This window comes from Grammomys surdaster, unplaced genomic scaffold (assembly GCF_004785775.1).
Source record: "Grammomys surdaster isolate TR1022 unplaced genomic scaffold, NIH_TR_1.0 200, whole genome shotgun sequence".
Classification (NCBI taxonomy): Eukaryota; Metazoa; Chordata; class Mammalia; order Rodentia; family Muridae; genus Grammomys; species Grammomys surdaster.
In genome coordinates, this window is record NW_021604645.1 from 1,776,564 (window position 1) to 1,792,615 (window position 16,052).

Here is a 16,052-nt window from a genome sequence, read left to right on the forward strand (position 1 = left end):
TTCATCATCTACACAACACCTCTACGATCACATATATCCCTGGTATTAGATGGGCTACAACTTATGAAAGTGCTTACCTTGTTTACATTTGCTTGCTTATTTCTTTCTTTATTTGATCTGTTGGGAGGACAAGGTCTCTTTATGTATTCCTGGCTGGTATGAAACTCACTGTCTAGAGCAGGCTGATCTTGAACTCACAGAGATCCACTTACCTAAATGCTGAGATTAAATACATGTGCCACCATGGCTAAATCTTTCTAAGAGACCCATATAGCTATGATAATCAAGCCTAACAGGCTGTGAATCTTGTTTGTTAAATTGACTGGATAAGGAATTGAGTAAAAGGCAAGCCCCTAGGCACTCTTGTGAGAGAATTTCTTTATTGGATCATTTAAAGTGGAAAGACCCATTCTATATGTGGATGGCAGTCCAGATAAAAGAAAGAAAAATTTTAAAAGCTAGAAGGGAGCTTTCCTTTTACCCTCTGGACTTCACTTTTACTGGCAACTTTATTTGCTCTGTTATGGTTGCTGCTGCCCTGTTCCTTTGCTGATATCAGAATCCAGTTTTGGGCTTCTAGCATGGGCTAAAGACTAGTGTCTCTCCACAAACTCCCCCAGACCTGCAGCACTAGATTGAAACTACTGAGACGTCCAGCTTCATGCACTGGGCAACTACAAGGTTTTCGGCCACCCCATTTTGAGAGGACTACTGCTGGACTACCTAGACTATACCATGTAATCCAATCTAATAAGACTCCATTTAATATGTATTTATTCTATCAGTTCCGTTCTTCCAGAAAACCCTGACTAATACACAGACGTAAGAAAATTAGAGACTGGTGTCCCTTACAGTTATAAATATAAATGTAAAATCCCCTAACAAAATACTATAAAACTATACTCACAATCAATTTAAAGGGACTAAGTAATATGAAACATTAGGGCTTATTTCAGAAATATAAAGGTGATTAAACATGAAAAACAATCAATGTAATAGTATCAAGTCTATTAATAGATCAACTTTAATGATTCTATTAACAGAAGAAGAAATCACCTAGCATTTCAATAAACACAGAAAAAAATTGACAAAACCACTTTTGTGAGAAAAGAATATACTGACTAAACTAGCGATTTCTCGTGATATAATTGGTGTCAGAGCCTCATTCATATTTCTTCTCCAGACCTCCCATCGCTCCACATTGAGAAACTGCTGGCCAAGGAGGAGGAAAGTGAGGCCAAGCGCCTGGCCATCATGATGATGAAAAAGTGAGAGGAGTACCTTTACCAAAAGATCATGTTTGTCAAGTGGCGCAAGATCCAAGAGGTCAACAAGCTCACAGAGAAGAGGAAAGCCGGTGATGGAGCTGTGAGGTCTGAGAAAAAGGCCAAGAGGACAAGGCCTGTGTGAACTCCAGTCATCCCTCACGGAGATCTGGACTTGGCAGAAGCAAGCTAGTGAAGCACACATCCACACCAGCCAGCACTCTCATACTTTTGGTGGTGTGTGGCCAGCTCCGGCCTCCTGTGAGGTTCAAGCCAGTGTCTGGACAAAGAGGCCTCTACCCAACGCAGTTCTTAATCCAGGAGTCCATCTGACATCCTCATTTTCCTTGGCTTTCCACAGCCTCCTAATAGTGAGGAGCTTTTGTTATTAAATGGTTGGATCGTTGCATAAAATAAAAAAAAAATAGATAAAAAATAAAAAAGAATGAAAATTTCTGTTTGATATCTAGCATTTGCTAAAAAAAAAAGTCTACTTTTATCATTATATTAAATAGCAAAAGACTGAAAGTACTCTTCCTAAGAACAGAGGGAAAAAGATAAGCTTTCCCCAATGTTATCACCTTTTGTACCTTTTTTTAGGTAGGAGGATACCTAGGGTCTCACCCAGGATCCCAGCCAGGGTCTACCCCAGGCTGATTCTAACTGCCTCAGTGTCCTGAGTGATGGGGTTATAGGCATGCATCATCGTTACTAGGCCACTTCAAAACTTTTATGATTAAAACACTTTAATGATCTAGGTAGAACGAGCAAGCAAGAAACAGACAGACTGAAAGATATCTGTACCCACCCTGAATACCCATGCTCCCGTGTCATTCCCTTCCCCACGCCCTGCCTTTTTGAGTTATAACCCCTGTGTGAATAAGTAAAAATTACGATTTGACTTAAAAATAAATAAAAAAGAAAGAAATAGACAGACTGGAAGGAAAGAGAAAACAATTCACTGATAACATGATCTTAAATAATGGAAAACACAGATGAACCCACATAGGAGGGAAAACGCAAAGCTAACAAACATGTTCAGCTGTAGAATACAAACTCAATATTTAAAAGATTGCATTGTATATTGCTTTATACATAGCAGTGAGAAATCTGAAAAAATTAAGAATACCATATCCAAAGGAAAATAAAAAATTAAGAATACCACATTCAAAGGAAAATAAAAAATTTATAATAAATTTAACCAAAAACGTTTAAGATTTGGAACTGAAAACTGTAAAACATCATTGAAAAAAAATGAATAAAAACAGTCCCACCTTCATGAACTGGATTATTTAAATTAAGACAGTTGTAAGGAGCAGCCTTGCTTATACACTGAAGGCCTAAAATCAGCAATAGGCCTTAGTCAGCCTGCTAACACAAAGTCTTGGGTCTCTATGGAAAAACACTGAACAGATGGCTATAGGATACTATAAACAAGTAGCCTTGGTGGAAATTTACCAGCCTGGATAGTAGTCATAGACCTTGGGTAGCCTTGGTGGATAGTACCAACTTAGAAAAGGACAAGTGAATCATAGACAGAGTCATAGTGACCTGTCCCCTGAACCTTCACCCAGCCAATACCCTGTTCTGGAAGATATCGGTACTCCCCCTGAGAACACCTATGTTCCTGCGTCAATCCCTTCCCCACATCCTGCCTTTTTGTGTATATAACCCCTGTGTGAAAAGGTAAAAATTACCGTTTGATCAGCCTATAGACAAGCAGTGGTTCTTTGTGTTCGCTTGTTTTCCCCCATCCTCTCTTTCAGGTGACCTCCCCGGACCCCTGTTTAATGCCCTGTTGGACGGGGCAGATAGTGATTACAGGTTTAGTATAATCTCTATTAAAATCTCAACTGCCCTATCTTGTAGAAATAGAAAAACTGATCCTAAAATATGTATGGAATTGCAAGGGATGTCCAAAATCCAAACAATCTTAATAAAGAGCAACAACACTGGCTGAGTGTTAAGATGCAAGCCTCAAATCACAGCAATTGGGAGGCAGAGGTAGGTGGATCTAGTTCAAAGCCAGCCTGATCTACATAGTGAGTTCTAGATCAGCTAGGACTACATAGAGAGACCTTGTCTGAAAAATACAAAACCAAAACAAACAAAGAACAATAACATGGAAGAACACACACTTCCGAATTTCAAAACATACTCTGAACCCACAATTAAGACATTGTTGTGCAAGCATAAGAACAGACATTGACATTAAGCAAATAGAATTGTGAGTCCAAAAATAAACAATAAACAAACTTGCCATGAGAAACGCAATAGACTTTTTAGCAAATGATGCTAAATTAAAAAAAAAAAAAACCTAGAAATTGGGACTGAAAAGATGGCTTAGCAGCTAGAACACTGGCTGTTCTTCCAAAAGACCCAGATTCAATTCCCAGCACCCACATGGCAGCTCCCAACTGTCTGTAATTCTAGTTACAGGGAATCTAAGACTCTCACACAGACATACATGCAGGCCAAACATCAATATACTAAAAAAATTTTAAAAATTCTACAAGTCAATATTCAGAGGAATGAATTTGTATAATACAGAGCATTTACTGAAAAACTACTAACATTATACTCGATGGAAAACTTGGTTTTCCAAATAGGAAAAAAGATAGACTTTCACCAGCTTCACTTTTTGAGGCAGAGGGAACCATATGCAAAAAAAAAAAAAAAAAATCAAAATCCATCAAAGACCTACTTATAAGAATTAAATCTCTAAAACTCTAAGAAGGAACAGGTAAACAGGTAAAGCCAATTTTTAAAATACAGTATCATAAACACAATAAAGAAAAACACATGCATAGGACTTATCTATATTGATAATCATTTGCTGCACATAGTAGTAGAAGCCTGAAAACTAGAACTGACTTAAGAAGGTCCTGAGTTGAAGGTCAGCCTGTGCAATGTGGAAAGATCCTGTCTAAATAAAGAATTTTATCAAAGGGCATTATCAAATTAAACGCCACAATTAAGTGAAAAGACAATCTACAAAAGGGAAATTTAATAAATTGTATATTTAGTAAGAAAAATACAGAACAAGGATTTATAATTACTCAGATATCAATAAAAGTGGGCAAAGGATTTAGACAGGTTTTTTTCTAAAGATAATGATGTGATGAAAAGATGCTCAACATTAGTCATCAGAGAAATGTAAATCAAAACCAAAATATGACACCACCTCGCTATGATGGCTACAGTAAAAAACATGAACATCGAGTATAGACAAAGGAGAAACTAAAATCAGCTACAGAAAGGAATGAAGGACTGTTACATGCTACAATATGAATGAACCTTGAAAACAGTGCAACAATTAAGAGGCCAGCTACAAGCCGGGCGGTGGTGGCGCACGCCTTTAATCCCAGCACTTGGGAGGCAGAGGCAGGCGGATTTCTGAGTTCGAGGCCAGCCTGGTCTACAGAGTGAGTTCCAGGACAGCCAGGGCTATACAGAGAAACCCTGTCTCGAAAAACCAAAAAAAAAAAAAGAGGCCAGCTACAAGAGCCATATATAATTATGTAAGCCCATTTATACATGAAGAAAGGCAAACTGAAAGTTGATAAAATAGCTCAGTGAAGCCCAATAACTTAGGTTTGATCCCGGGGAGACACATACTTGAAGAAGAGAACACAATTTTAACAAGTTGCACTCCAACCTCCATGTGGATACTATGGCATGTGCACTTGCATACATGCAAACACTAAATTAATAGAAAATACTTTAAAGATAAATCTATAGAATAGATTGGTGTTTGTCAGGTGATAAAGGCGGAAAAGAAGTGGAACTCTGTGCTTAACAGTTTCTTTTGGGGGGCTACAGAAATACCATGGAATTAGTGGTGATATCAATACAAAATTGTGGGTATATTAATGAACATAAAATTAAATGTTTTTAAATTATTTAAATGGTGAATTTGATCACCTTTTTAAAGTTGAAAAATAAACTCTTACCCAAAGCATATTTACATCTATATAGAGCACAGAAGCTGAAATAACACAAAAATAAAAATGAGGATGGTGAATTTATTTTTCTTCTGTAAAACCTCTTAATTCAGTGTAGCACTCTTCTTTCATTTGTTTTTAATTAATTAGTTTACATCCCAAATACTATTCTCCCACTCCCCACCTCACAGAGTCCTTCCCCACATCCCCCCTCTCCTCCACTGAGAGAGTGAGGCCCTCCCCTGGTTATCCCACCTCCCCTGGCACTGGCACGGCAAGTCTCTGTAGGATTAGGCATATCCCCGCCTAGCACTCTTGATAGTACATATATAAACAAAACTGAAGCCAACTTAAAAATGTTATGATGGGTGCAACTCTGAAGAATGAGATATCCCATTATCTGAAAAAATTTGTACAGCCAAATATTGAATAAAATATGACCCTATTTGTATATGAACATACACCTGTATCTGTAAAAAGCACTTCATAGCGGTACCCAGAGTAGGACTGAGACTTCTAATTTATAACATCCTCTGTTATGTGATAGTTTGATAAAAAAGTTTTAAATCAAATAAATACTATCTGAGCCCCTTTTGAAAATACAAGTTCACATATGTAGATGACTTTCAAAATAGCAGGGATTCAAGTTTATTTGTTGAATAAAACATATATGGTCTATGCAAGGGAAGCTTGCTTCTTTTAATATTATTTTCGTCCTCAATCACAAAACGGATGGCACAATGAAGTAGCATATATTTTCTGAAATACTATACTCATTATAATGCAGCCTTTTCAAACAACTTGCCCTGAAAATATTTTACATATTATATATGCCACAAGAAAAAAATTATTGTGGGGAGAAAAACATCTACATACAAAAATAATACCAAATGACAAACTACAGTATATTCCTGATAAGAACCAAAAATTACATAATAATGGTAGAAATGTTTTTATCATATTTGCTATCTAACCTAATCCTGATATGTATCTTCTAAGCACGTGAATGCTATCGATTATTAATTGTGGAGTAAAACTTTACATAGAAAATATTGATTATTTAATATTTGAAAATTTACAAAAGGACAACTGTAGCATCAGAGGCCTAAAAGGCATATTAGCAAAAATACAGAATGCATAGTCCATCTACTTACTTCCTAACTGTACAACATGCTTTCAAAAAGTATAAAAAGAAAACTTTACTTCCTCAAGATTCCAAAATGGCATCAGTCATACCACCAAGAAAGGCCATGGATGTTAAACTGGGAGAGCTGCCATGCTGGATAGTGATGCAGGATTTCATTCCCAACATCGTTGCTGACACATTTCAGATTGGTTATGAGCAGTACTAAACAAAGAATGTCAACACAAGCAAAGGGAGCATCACTGGGCTTAGCATGGTGCTAATGGCTTACTTACTTACATTCCAGCTGTCTGGAGTTAACAACTTATGTATGTTTCTTGTAAGGAACTCCAATAGTGATAACATAAGTGCCACTGAAAAGGAACCCAAATAGAAGGCACTCTGCAAGTCTTAACATGACTTCTTGCCTAGTTCACAACCATAAAGAATTCAATTCAGACTGATTCTTTTCATAGCCTAACTGAAGAACCAATGGCTAGTAAGAGGTGAGTGGTCTGTTAAGAAAAAAATTAAATAAACACTCAGAGGTAGAAGTGAAAAATTGGAACAAGAATTTATACCTTTACTTATATAATGAATGATGTTAATAAGAAGCAGGGAAAACTTACCTGCCACTTTTACTTATATAGTAGTAACGTTAATGTGTGTGTGTGTGTGGTGAGGGGGAAACTTACCTGCCACTCAAATTCACTATCCGACCAATCCCAGTACGTGCTGATAGAAGAGGAGACATCACTGCAGACACTTCCCTCAGGGAACAAGTCAAAAGAAGTGAAGTCTTGATCATCTAACAGGGAATAGCAATCATCTTGATCTCCAACAGAAACGGATGAGAACAGCTCCTCACTACATTCTGAGCTTGCAACACTTGTACCACACGAAGTGAGGTTCCACCTTCAAAGTCACCAGAGAAATCACATAAGGAATCACAGAACTCGCACAATTTGAAGACATTAACAAAACCCACTTACTATACTTGCAACCAAGATGAGGGTAGTGGGGTTATTTCTTAGAGCCTTTACCCTTTAAAGAAACATACTAAGGGCTGGAGAGATGGCTCAGTTACGGTGAGGATTGCCTGACAATCCATATGGAAAACTTCACACATATAGAAAACTTCCAGTACATAGCAGTTATTACTATTACTAAAAATGAGGTGATCCACTTCAGACCAGATAAAAGGAATACAAAGTGGACATAAGTTCAAGTGCCTCTTAATTTTTAAAAATTAGTTACTTATTTACTTGACATCTCAACTGTAGTTTTCCCCCCATCTACTCAATTTCCATTTCTCTTCAAAAGGAGAAAGGTGCCTCTTTAATTTAAATAAGTCCTTCTTTTGCTGTGCATGCCTCATGTGTACAGGTGTCCACGGATGGCAGAAGATGGTGGCAGATACCTGGAACTAGAGTTATACGCCATTGTGAGCCACCTGAGCTAACTAACATGGGTCCTGGAAACTGAACTCAGGTTCTCTGGAAGAGCAGCAAATTTTCTTAAGCACTGACCCATTTCTCTGGCCCTTTAAATAACTTTTATCAATGATAAATAAACTCACTATAAAAATATAGGAATAAGAATTGAATGAAGGGCGGGAGAGATGGCTCAGAGGTTAAGAGCACTGTCTGCTCTTCCAGAGGTTCTGAGTTCAATTCCCAGCAACTGTATGGTGGCTCAAAACCATCTATAATGCAATCTGGTCCTCTTCTGGCCTGCAGGCATACATGCAAACACAACACTGTATATATAATAAGTAAATCTAAAAAAATTAAGAAATGAGTGAAGAAGATTAACATATTAAGTGCACTATCTAGCAATACCTACTACATAGCTTCTTGGTACTTTTTCACATGCGTGCATATATTTTAGTATCCTGATTTCACTTATCACTCACTATATACTGGATGTTTAAGTAAAAGATAAATATCTTATCTGACATGTTTGGGGACTGTACATGTTTTAACGTTTTAACAATTTCAACTTTCAGTAATATCTTTGTGTGTGTATATATATACACATATATATGTGCATGTGTGTGCATGTGTGTGTGTGTGTGTGTGTGCATGTGTGTGTTGGAGATGAAACCTAAGTCTAAATATAAAACCAATTTATATGGGACTGCTCTTGCAGTGGACCAGCTTAAATTGCCAGTACCTACATAGCAGTTCATAATCATCTGTAACTCCATCCAGAGAGTCCAGCACAATCTTTCAACCTTTGCAGGCATCAGGTATCAGCTATGCCCATGGTACACAGACAGACATGAATGCAAAACAAAACAGCCGCATACATAAAAATAAATAAACTAATTTATTTTTACATGCACCCTATACACATAACCTGAATGTCATCCTATGAACTATATATTTATTATGTCCAGTGTGTGTGCATGTGTTTAAGTCATGGGACAACTTGCAGGAGTTGCTTCTCTCCTTCCACCATGTGGGTCCCTGGGACAGAACTCAGATCATCAGACTGGGCTGGTGGTAAGTGCCTCTATCTGTGGAGCCACACACAGTAGTTTTCGGTTTTTCAAAGACAGGGATTCTCTGTGTAGCTCTGGCTCTCTTGCAACTCATTCTGTAGACCAGAATGACCTTGAATTCAGATATCCACCTGCTTCAGCTTCCAAGTGCTGAGATTAAGGCATGAGGCACCACCACCCCACAGAATATAAAGTATTTTTAATACATCTGTATTTTGACTACATCCTATCACATGAAGTCAGAATGGAATTTTCTACATGAGGGGTAATGATGGTGTTCAAAAAAAGTTCTAGATTTTGGATTTTTCCATAAATTAAGTTCAACCTGTTTACTGTATGAAGGCATCAATTTCGTATAGTAGTCAATTGACTGGATACATCATGATTTATTTACAATATTATCTCAATAATAAATATATAGGCTGCTTTCGCTGTTTTTATAGTACTTAGATGAGTTCTCTCTCTCTCTCTCTCTCTCTCTCTCTCTCTCTCTCTCTCTCTCTCTCTCTCTGTGTGTGTGTGTGTGTGTGTGTGTGTGTGTGTGTGTGTGTGTGTTTGGCAGTAGAACAAACACTTGAACCTAGAGACTCACAAAAACCAGAAAAACATTCTATCAATCACTGAGTTCTACTCCTGGCTGTCTTTTTACATTTTTATTTTAAGGATGGATTTCACTAAGTTTCACAAACTGGAAAGAACTCCCACTGTAGCCCAGGAAGATCTTAAGCTTGCAGTCTCTGCTTCACCACTAGTCCTGTGCCACTTGGCTGAAATTAGTCCTTTTGTTTGTAGTTATTTAGTAAAAGATAAGGTCTCCTAGGATAGGCTGCTTGAAAACTAACTATTGGATTAAGAGTATGCCCAGTTTTGAAGTTCATGGCACACATTTAGTCAAACTGATTTCTGGGATGGGTAGGATGGCTCAAAGGGTAAAGCAAGTCTGATGACCTAAGTTCACCACTCCTGGAACCCATATAAAGGTGGAAGGAGAGAGCTAACTCCACAATGGTTTCCTGTAACCTCCATGACATCTATGCCCACGCATACACACACATACCCAGAGAGAGAATATACATACACACATAATAATAATGATGAATGAATAAACTTTAAAAATAGTTTTTGTTTAAAAATGTGCATCTAGCCAGGTATGGTGGAGCATGCCTTTAAACCTAGCACTCAGGAAGCAGATGCAGGTGGATCTCTGCGGATTCAAGCCTAGCCTGTGTACTCAGCAATTTCTAGGCCAGCCAGGACTACATATTGAGACCCTGATTCAGAACAAACAAAGAAAAAATATGTATTGGCTATTTTTCTATTATTTGTGCTAATGTTTCATTACTATTTTGTGTGTATTCCAGGCACTCAAGAATATCTAACATTTTGTCACTAGTTTGGGAACAGGATAAGAGTATCGTGTCATATAGTGATATTTTTTTCTTTTGTAAATTTCCACTAGTTTCATATTACTGATCATTAAGATCTCACATAAATTCAAGTTGCCTTGACAGTAACATAGGAAATTAATCCTTAAAATAATAATTAGTATTTCCAATACTAATAAGTTCTTGGAATAATGACTTCCTGAAGAAGTCTATTATTAGGTTGTTCCTTATCTTTCATTAAATCTAGTTTTTCTTGTATTATGTAACTTTCAACAATTCCTCATCTGTTTTGTACAGCTATCCTTAAATATAATAGCCTATGACTTACAAAAGTTAGGAAATAAAAATTGCATGGTATATTATCCTTTGAACTGAAGGTAAAGTATTTTAAAGCACTGAAACACAAATGCTAATTTAGTTCCATAAATAAAAGAGCAAATGTCAATAAACTTTCATAAATATAGAACTCATCTAACAATTCTAGAATACTTTTTTGTATATGTGTATGTTTGGGGGAGGGGATTCATGCATGTGCATATGTGTATTTACACCAGAATAATACCTTGTGTCATTTCTCAGATACTATCCTCTTTTGTTTTGAGACAGGCTCTCACTGGCTAGAATTTACCAAGTAGGTTAGGTTGACTGGCCAGAGAGTCCCAGGAATCTATAGTGTTCCTCTCCCTAGCATTGGGATTACAAGTACATGCTGTGTTACCAATTCTGAGGACTGAACTCCGCCAGTCCTTTCCCAACTAAGCTATTTCCCCAGACCCTAGAACATTTTTTGGTATTACTTAGTTTCATCATATGGTTACTAGATAGATAATATCCTCATTAGAAAAAAAATACTAGGGCTGGGGAAACAGCTCCATTCGTAAGGTGTCTGGAGCGGCAATGTGATCACCTGAGTTTTAGCTCCAGCAGCCACGTAAGAAAGACTGACATAACAATGTGAGGAAGTACTTCCTGTGATGGGCAGGTGGAGATAGGACAATCCTGTCTTGCTGGTCAACTGGTCTAACCAGATCAGTGTGCTCTACACTCAATGAAAGATCCTGTCTGAAACTACAAAATAATTTAAGTTAGGGGCTGGAGAGATGGCTCAGTGGCTGCTCTTACAGCAGACCTAGGTTCAGTTCCCAGCACTCACATGGCAGCTCACAATCATCTGTAGCTCCAGTTCCAGGCATTCTGGCACTTTCTTCTGGACATCACGAGTATTTACTACATGTATGTGGTACAGACATGCATGTAGGCAAAACACATACACAGAAAATAAACATTTTAAAAGTAAAAATAAGGTGGGGAATAATTGAGACCCTTGACATGAATCCTTGCGTACACATGAATATGTATACACATGCATGAACAAATACAGACTAATAACAGTAAACAATCCAGCAGAATTAACCAAATTACCAGGTTCTTGCAATAAAGGTTCTAAATAGCAATCAGAAATTGTGTCCTGGGTGCAGCAGTAGGTAGACTGGGCAAACTATTCTTTTCTTGTCTTGAAATTCCGTGTGACTCCATACCACTCTCTAGCTTTACTCATTAGCCGTTTAACAATTGTTCTTAATCAGTAACATCCAGGTGCCAACTACTATCTTCAGTGCTGGGAGAAGCTGAGACTAACTTTTTAAAATTTAATTAGAATTGGCTTTCAGCTTGCAAAACTCCTGTGGAAACATGTTTGCCTCCCTGTGAAGTAATGACATTCTTCACAAAAAGCCTGTCCCACTTAAGAATCTAATAGTCAATCACTGACAAGAGTCAGGCGTTTGTGTGCTTTTGCACTCTCTCGATGTTCCTCCGGTTTTCAGGTTTGTGAGTACATAGCAAGGCTTGGATACTCTCAGATGCAGCTGCCTTTTTTTCTCAGCAGCGAGTGAACAGAATTCACAGCTGAAACAAAAAAAACTTGGCAAGACAGAAAACTAATACCTTTCTTTTCCTGTCAAAAATTTTTAAATTCTATGTATGTATATCTAGTCTAACTTACAAATACAATTCGCATTATCTTTAACCAATGCAGAAAAAGCAATGGATAAAATTACTTTTATCCATTTCTAGCATGTGATACTAAGTTCATCCTTTGGACTCAGTAATTCCCCTTCTAGGAATCTACTTCCTTTATCAAATAGAAATTTTGAAACTAAAAAAAAATGTATTAAAATATGTACAAATAATATTATTTTTAAAAGATAAAGTAAATGAAAGTAAATGTCCCAAAGCATGAAGAATAACCAATATATGTCAACAATGGCATTTTCAAACCACTTATCAAAAATGAAAGAGCTGGGTTGTGGAGGGGCTCAATGGTTCAAACATTTGCAACACAAGCTCAAGGGCCAGAATCTGAATCCCAGAAGCTATGAAACTATGCACGTGAGCATCACTGTACACCTCAAACTTCAAAATTCTGAAAGCTGAGACAGGGGCTCCCCAGGACAAGCTGGCTAGACAGACTTAGCTGAATGGGAAAACCCTGGCTTCAACTTAGATCTTGCTTAAATGAACAAGGTGGAAAGCAGACAAAACAACCAGCAACATCACTTGGGCCTAGCCACACAAACAGGTACTCACAATACATAAACACATAAACTTACACACATACTCATGAGAAAAAGAACAGGAAAGTACAGAACGATATAATTATAGTAAATGGTTCGCAAGTAATAGTATAGTCTGACCCTAATTCATTATATACGTTGAACATCTCTCATCTAAAAATCCAGAATTAACAGTGTCCCCAAATCAAATACTTATTGCAGGCAAGCTTTATACAATGAGTAGAAAATTCCACCCTGACATCGAATGATGGAATACAGCCAAGATACAGGTGTACTAAAAATGTTATATACAATTTTCTTCAAGCTATGTCTACAATACACATGTGAAAAATGAATTTAGAATTAGACTTGGGTCACATCTCATTATGTGTATGTGAATACTGCAATCAAAAATATATAAAATCTGAAATACATTTGATTCCAAGTATTTCAGATAAGCAATCCTTAACCTGTATTCCTATATAGGAAAAAAAAACAGAATGGCAAAAACAAAATAAAATAATATAAAAAACAAAGTGCTGACTGTGTTCTCTCTCTGAGAAAAGAGGAGAGTGGTCTTTGTGGCTTTTAAAAATGCCTTCCATTTTCCATAAGGAGCTTTTGCAATAAAAATGTAAGATTCTTGTAGACTGTTCTGATGGTTTTGAACTGTCAGTGAATGTTGAGTTCGTGTTCAGCACTGAATCATTCAACTTTACAAACCTTTACATTTTTAAATAATTATGTATAGTTGTTTTCCTGGCATGTGTATCTGGGCACCATGTGTTGTCTGGTGCCGTTGAAGGCAGCAGAGGGGGCTGGATCCTTTGTAAATGAAGTTACAGATGATTGTGAGCTGCCATGTGAGTGCTGGGGATGGAATTCTGGAATTCTGGTCCTCTATAAGAGCAGCCAGTGCCCTTAACTGCCATCTCTCCAGCCCAAGCCTTTACATTTTAGTCCACTAAGGCTGCTAAACATCAAAATTCTAACTACAATCATAAAATTACTTACAAAGGAGACTTTTTCCAAAACCTTGAGAGAAAAATGTTGATAAAAGTCTCAATATTCATGGTGATTGACGTTAACAATTTAACAACTGTTGTTCAAATGTTAGTTAAAAAAATAGTAAAGCCAACAGCATTTCTTCCCAAGGCTGTTCCAGAGTATATATAGACTAAGGACTTAGTTATTTTCATAAGCTACGCAGTGGGTTCCAGGGCAGCTCGGACTACAGCACAAAACACTGTCAAATATAAAATTACAAAATGTTCAAATTCAGAAAAGAGCTAGGTCTGGTAGTGTGGGTAGTATTCAGGAAGCAGAGATAGGAAGGAGGATCAACAGAAGTCCCGGATCAGCTTGGTTTTCATAGTGAGTTCCAGGCCAGTTAGGATTATATAATAAGACTCTGGGTTTTGTTTGTTTGTTTTGTTTTGTTACAAAAAAACAAAAGAAAACAAACAAGAACAACAACAAAAAATATGAGGTTATTGAGATGGTCCAAGGTTAGAGTGCTTCATGCACAATCCTGAAGAACCTCCAGTTCCATGCCTACCATAGGAAACCTGTAAGTGGTACAAAAAGCACAAAATTGGAGATGCGACTGTAACTCGGCGGTGGAGTGTATTCCCTAAATATCTTTATCCCTTTCAGTGAAAAGAGAAAACCAAAGATATAAACTAGATAATGAGAGTTTTGTGGTAAGTGGTGACTGAACATGTGGCAATGAAGTCACACAACTTAGGTAGGCCTGGGCTTGGTGGTACACATTTGTAATTCCAACTGCTCAGAAGCTGTAGAAAGGAGTACAACTTCATGGCTAGCCTGGGATAACTCAGCAAAATCCTGTAAGATAAAAATAAAAATATGACAAGGGCTATACAACAGTAGTAGAGCACTTGTTTGGCACTCTAGAACAATCTCTAGTTCTGTAAAAACAGATCACCCAACTGAGTAACTGATGTCTCCAATAGCTCATTTCACAGCCTGCCATACAGGTGTGGAAAATAAGGTAATGTCCTCACCTATACACTTTTCACAATGGTTTATGTCGATGTACATATTCTCTTGAAAGATGAAAGGACCAACTATCTGGTATATATCCTCTTTTATCTCATATTTTGGTAATAAGACTTACCAATATTGTTAGGAACGAAGCAAAAGATAGAAAGGTAGGTCAACAAAACCACTGTTTACAATGGAAAAACCTTATCAAAAGAAAATGTCATAAACATATTGAAAAGCAAATGAATTTAACACTGACATTTTGCTTGTAAGTCTACTCATTTTTGACTTACTAAAATATATTCTACTTTTCCAAAATTCCAGACAAGCCTAATCACATCATACAATATACAATATCACAAGAAAGGGTAAGTATTTCTAGAATGGAGTCTAGAAACTTAACACAGACCAGTTTCAAACACCTGGGCTCTAGTGATCCTCCCACTTTGGCACCCCAAGTAATACAGACCATATGTGCATGCTTCTGCAACTATCTGGACAGTGAGTTCCTTAATAAGGGTATTTACTAGTGATGGAATTTATTTTCCCTCGAATCTAGACTGCTGGCATGGTAACCTATGTCATCAATGAGATTCATCCTGAGAGGATATTAGTACTGGTGCTGTGACTCCCTGAGTTAATGAAATTGTAGATACAGCCTGGTATCTGATAAATGAAAAGGCACAAGACTGTCATCCTCACAAGGAAGGCTCTTATCAAGGGCATTATTTAAACAGTTGGGCCATTTTCTTATCTGGTAAAAAATCAGGAAACAAAATAAAGATAAACCAAATATCTAACCACTGACAAACTTTCTAGATGCAATAAAATTTCCTTTATGATGACTACATCTCAGGTAGACTTTTCATGCGTAACTATTCATACGTGATCTAGAAAGTGCTGTATGACCCATGATGTGAAGAAAAGAAGTCATGCAGACAACTCCAAAATAAAAGAACTCCCCAAATTAAACTCTGCCGAAATACACGTTTTCTCCCTGAAAAGAATCTGCAGCAAGGCCGTGATCTCCCCAAATACCATCTTGCAGAAGGACAAGAAGTCAGAATATTACAGAAGGTGAAAAGATTTAAAAAGAAAGACAAGCCATGTATGATGGCTCATATTGGGGAAGCAGGATCTCAGTAAATCTAGGGCCAGCCTGGGTTGTATAGTGAAGTCCAGACCAGCCCTGTGCTACAGAACAATACACCTTTCTAAGAAAGGAAGGAAGGAAGGAAGGAAGGAAGGAAGGAAGGAAGGAAGGAAG

The 16,052-nt window shown here is 37.3% G+C and overlaps 1 protein-coding gene across 1 annotated transcript in view; it reads right to left on the bottom strand.

Annotated features, from left to right (window-relative positions):
- Nucleotides 1-16,052, bottom strand: part of Fam199x (family with sequence similarity 199, X-linked) — a 31,022-nt gene that overhangs the window by 11,658 nt on the left and 3,312 nt on the right. Inside the window, exon 2 of the mRNA XM_028770322.1 lies at nucleotides 7,028-7,247. Within this exon, the coding sequence (XP_028626155.1) occupies nucleotides 7,028-7,247 (220 nt within the window). The remainder of the gene's footprint in view (nucleotides 1-7,027; nucleotides 7,248-16,052) is intronic.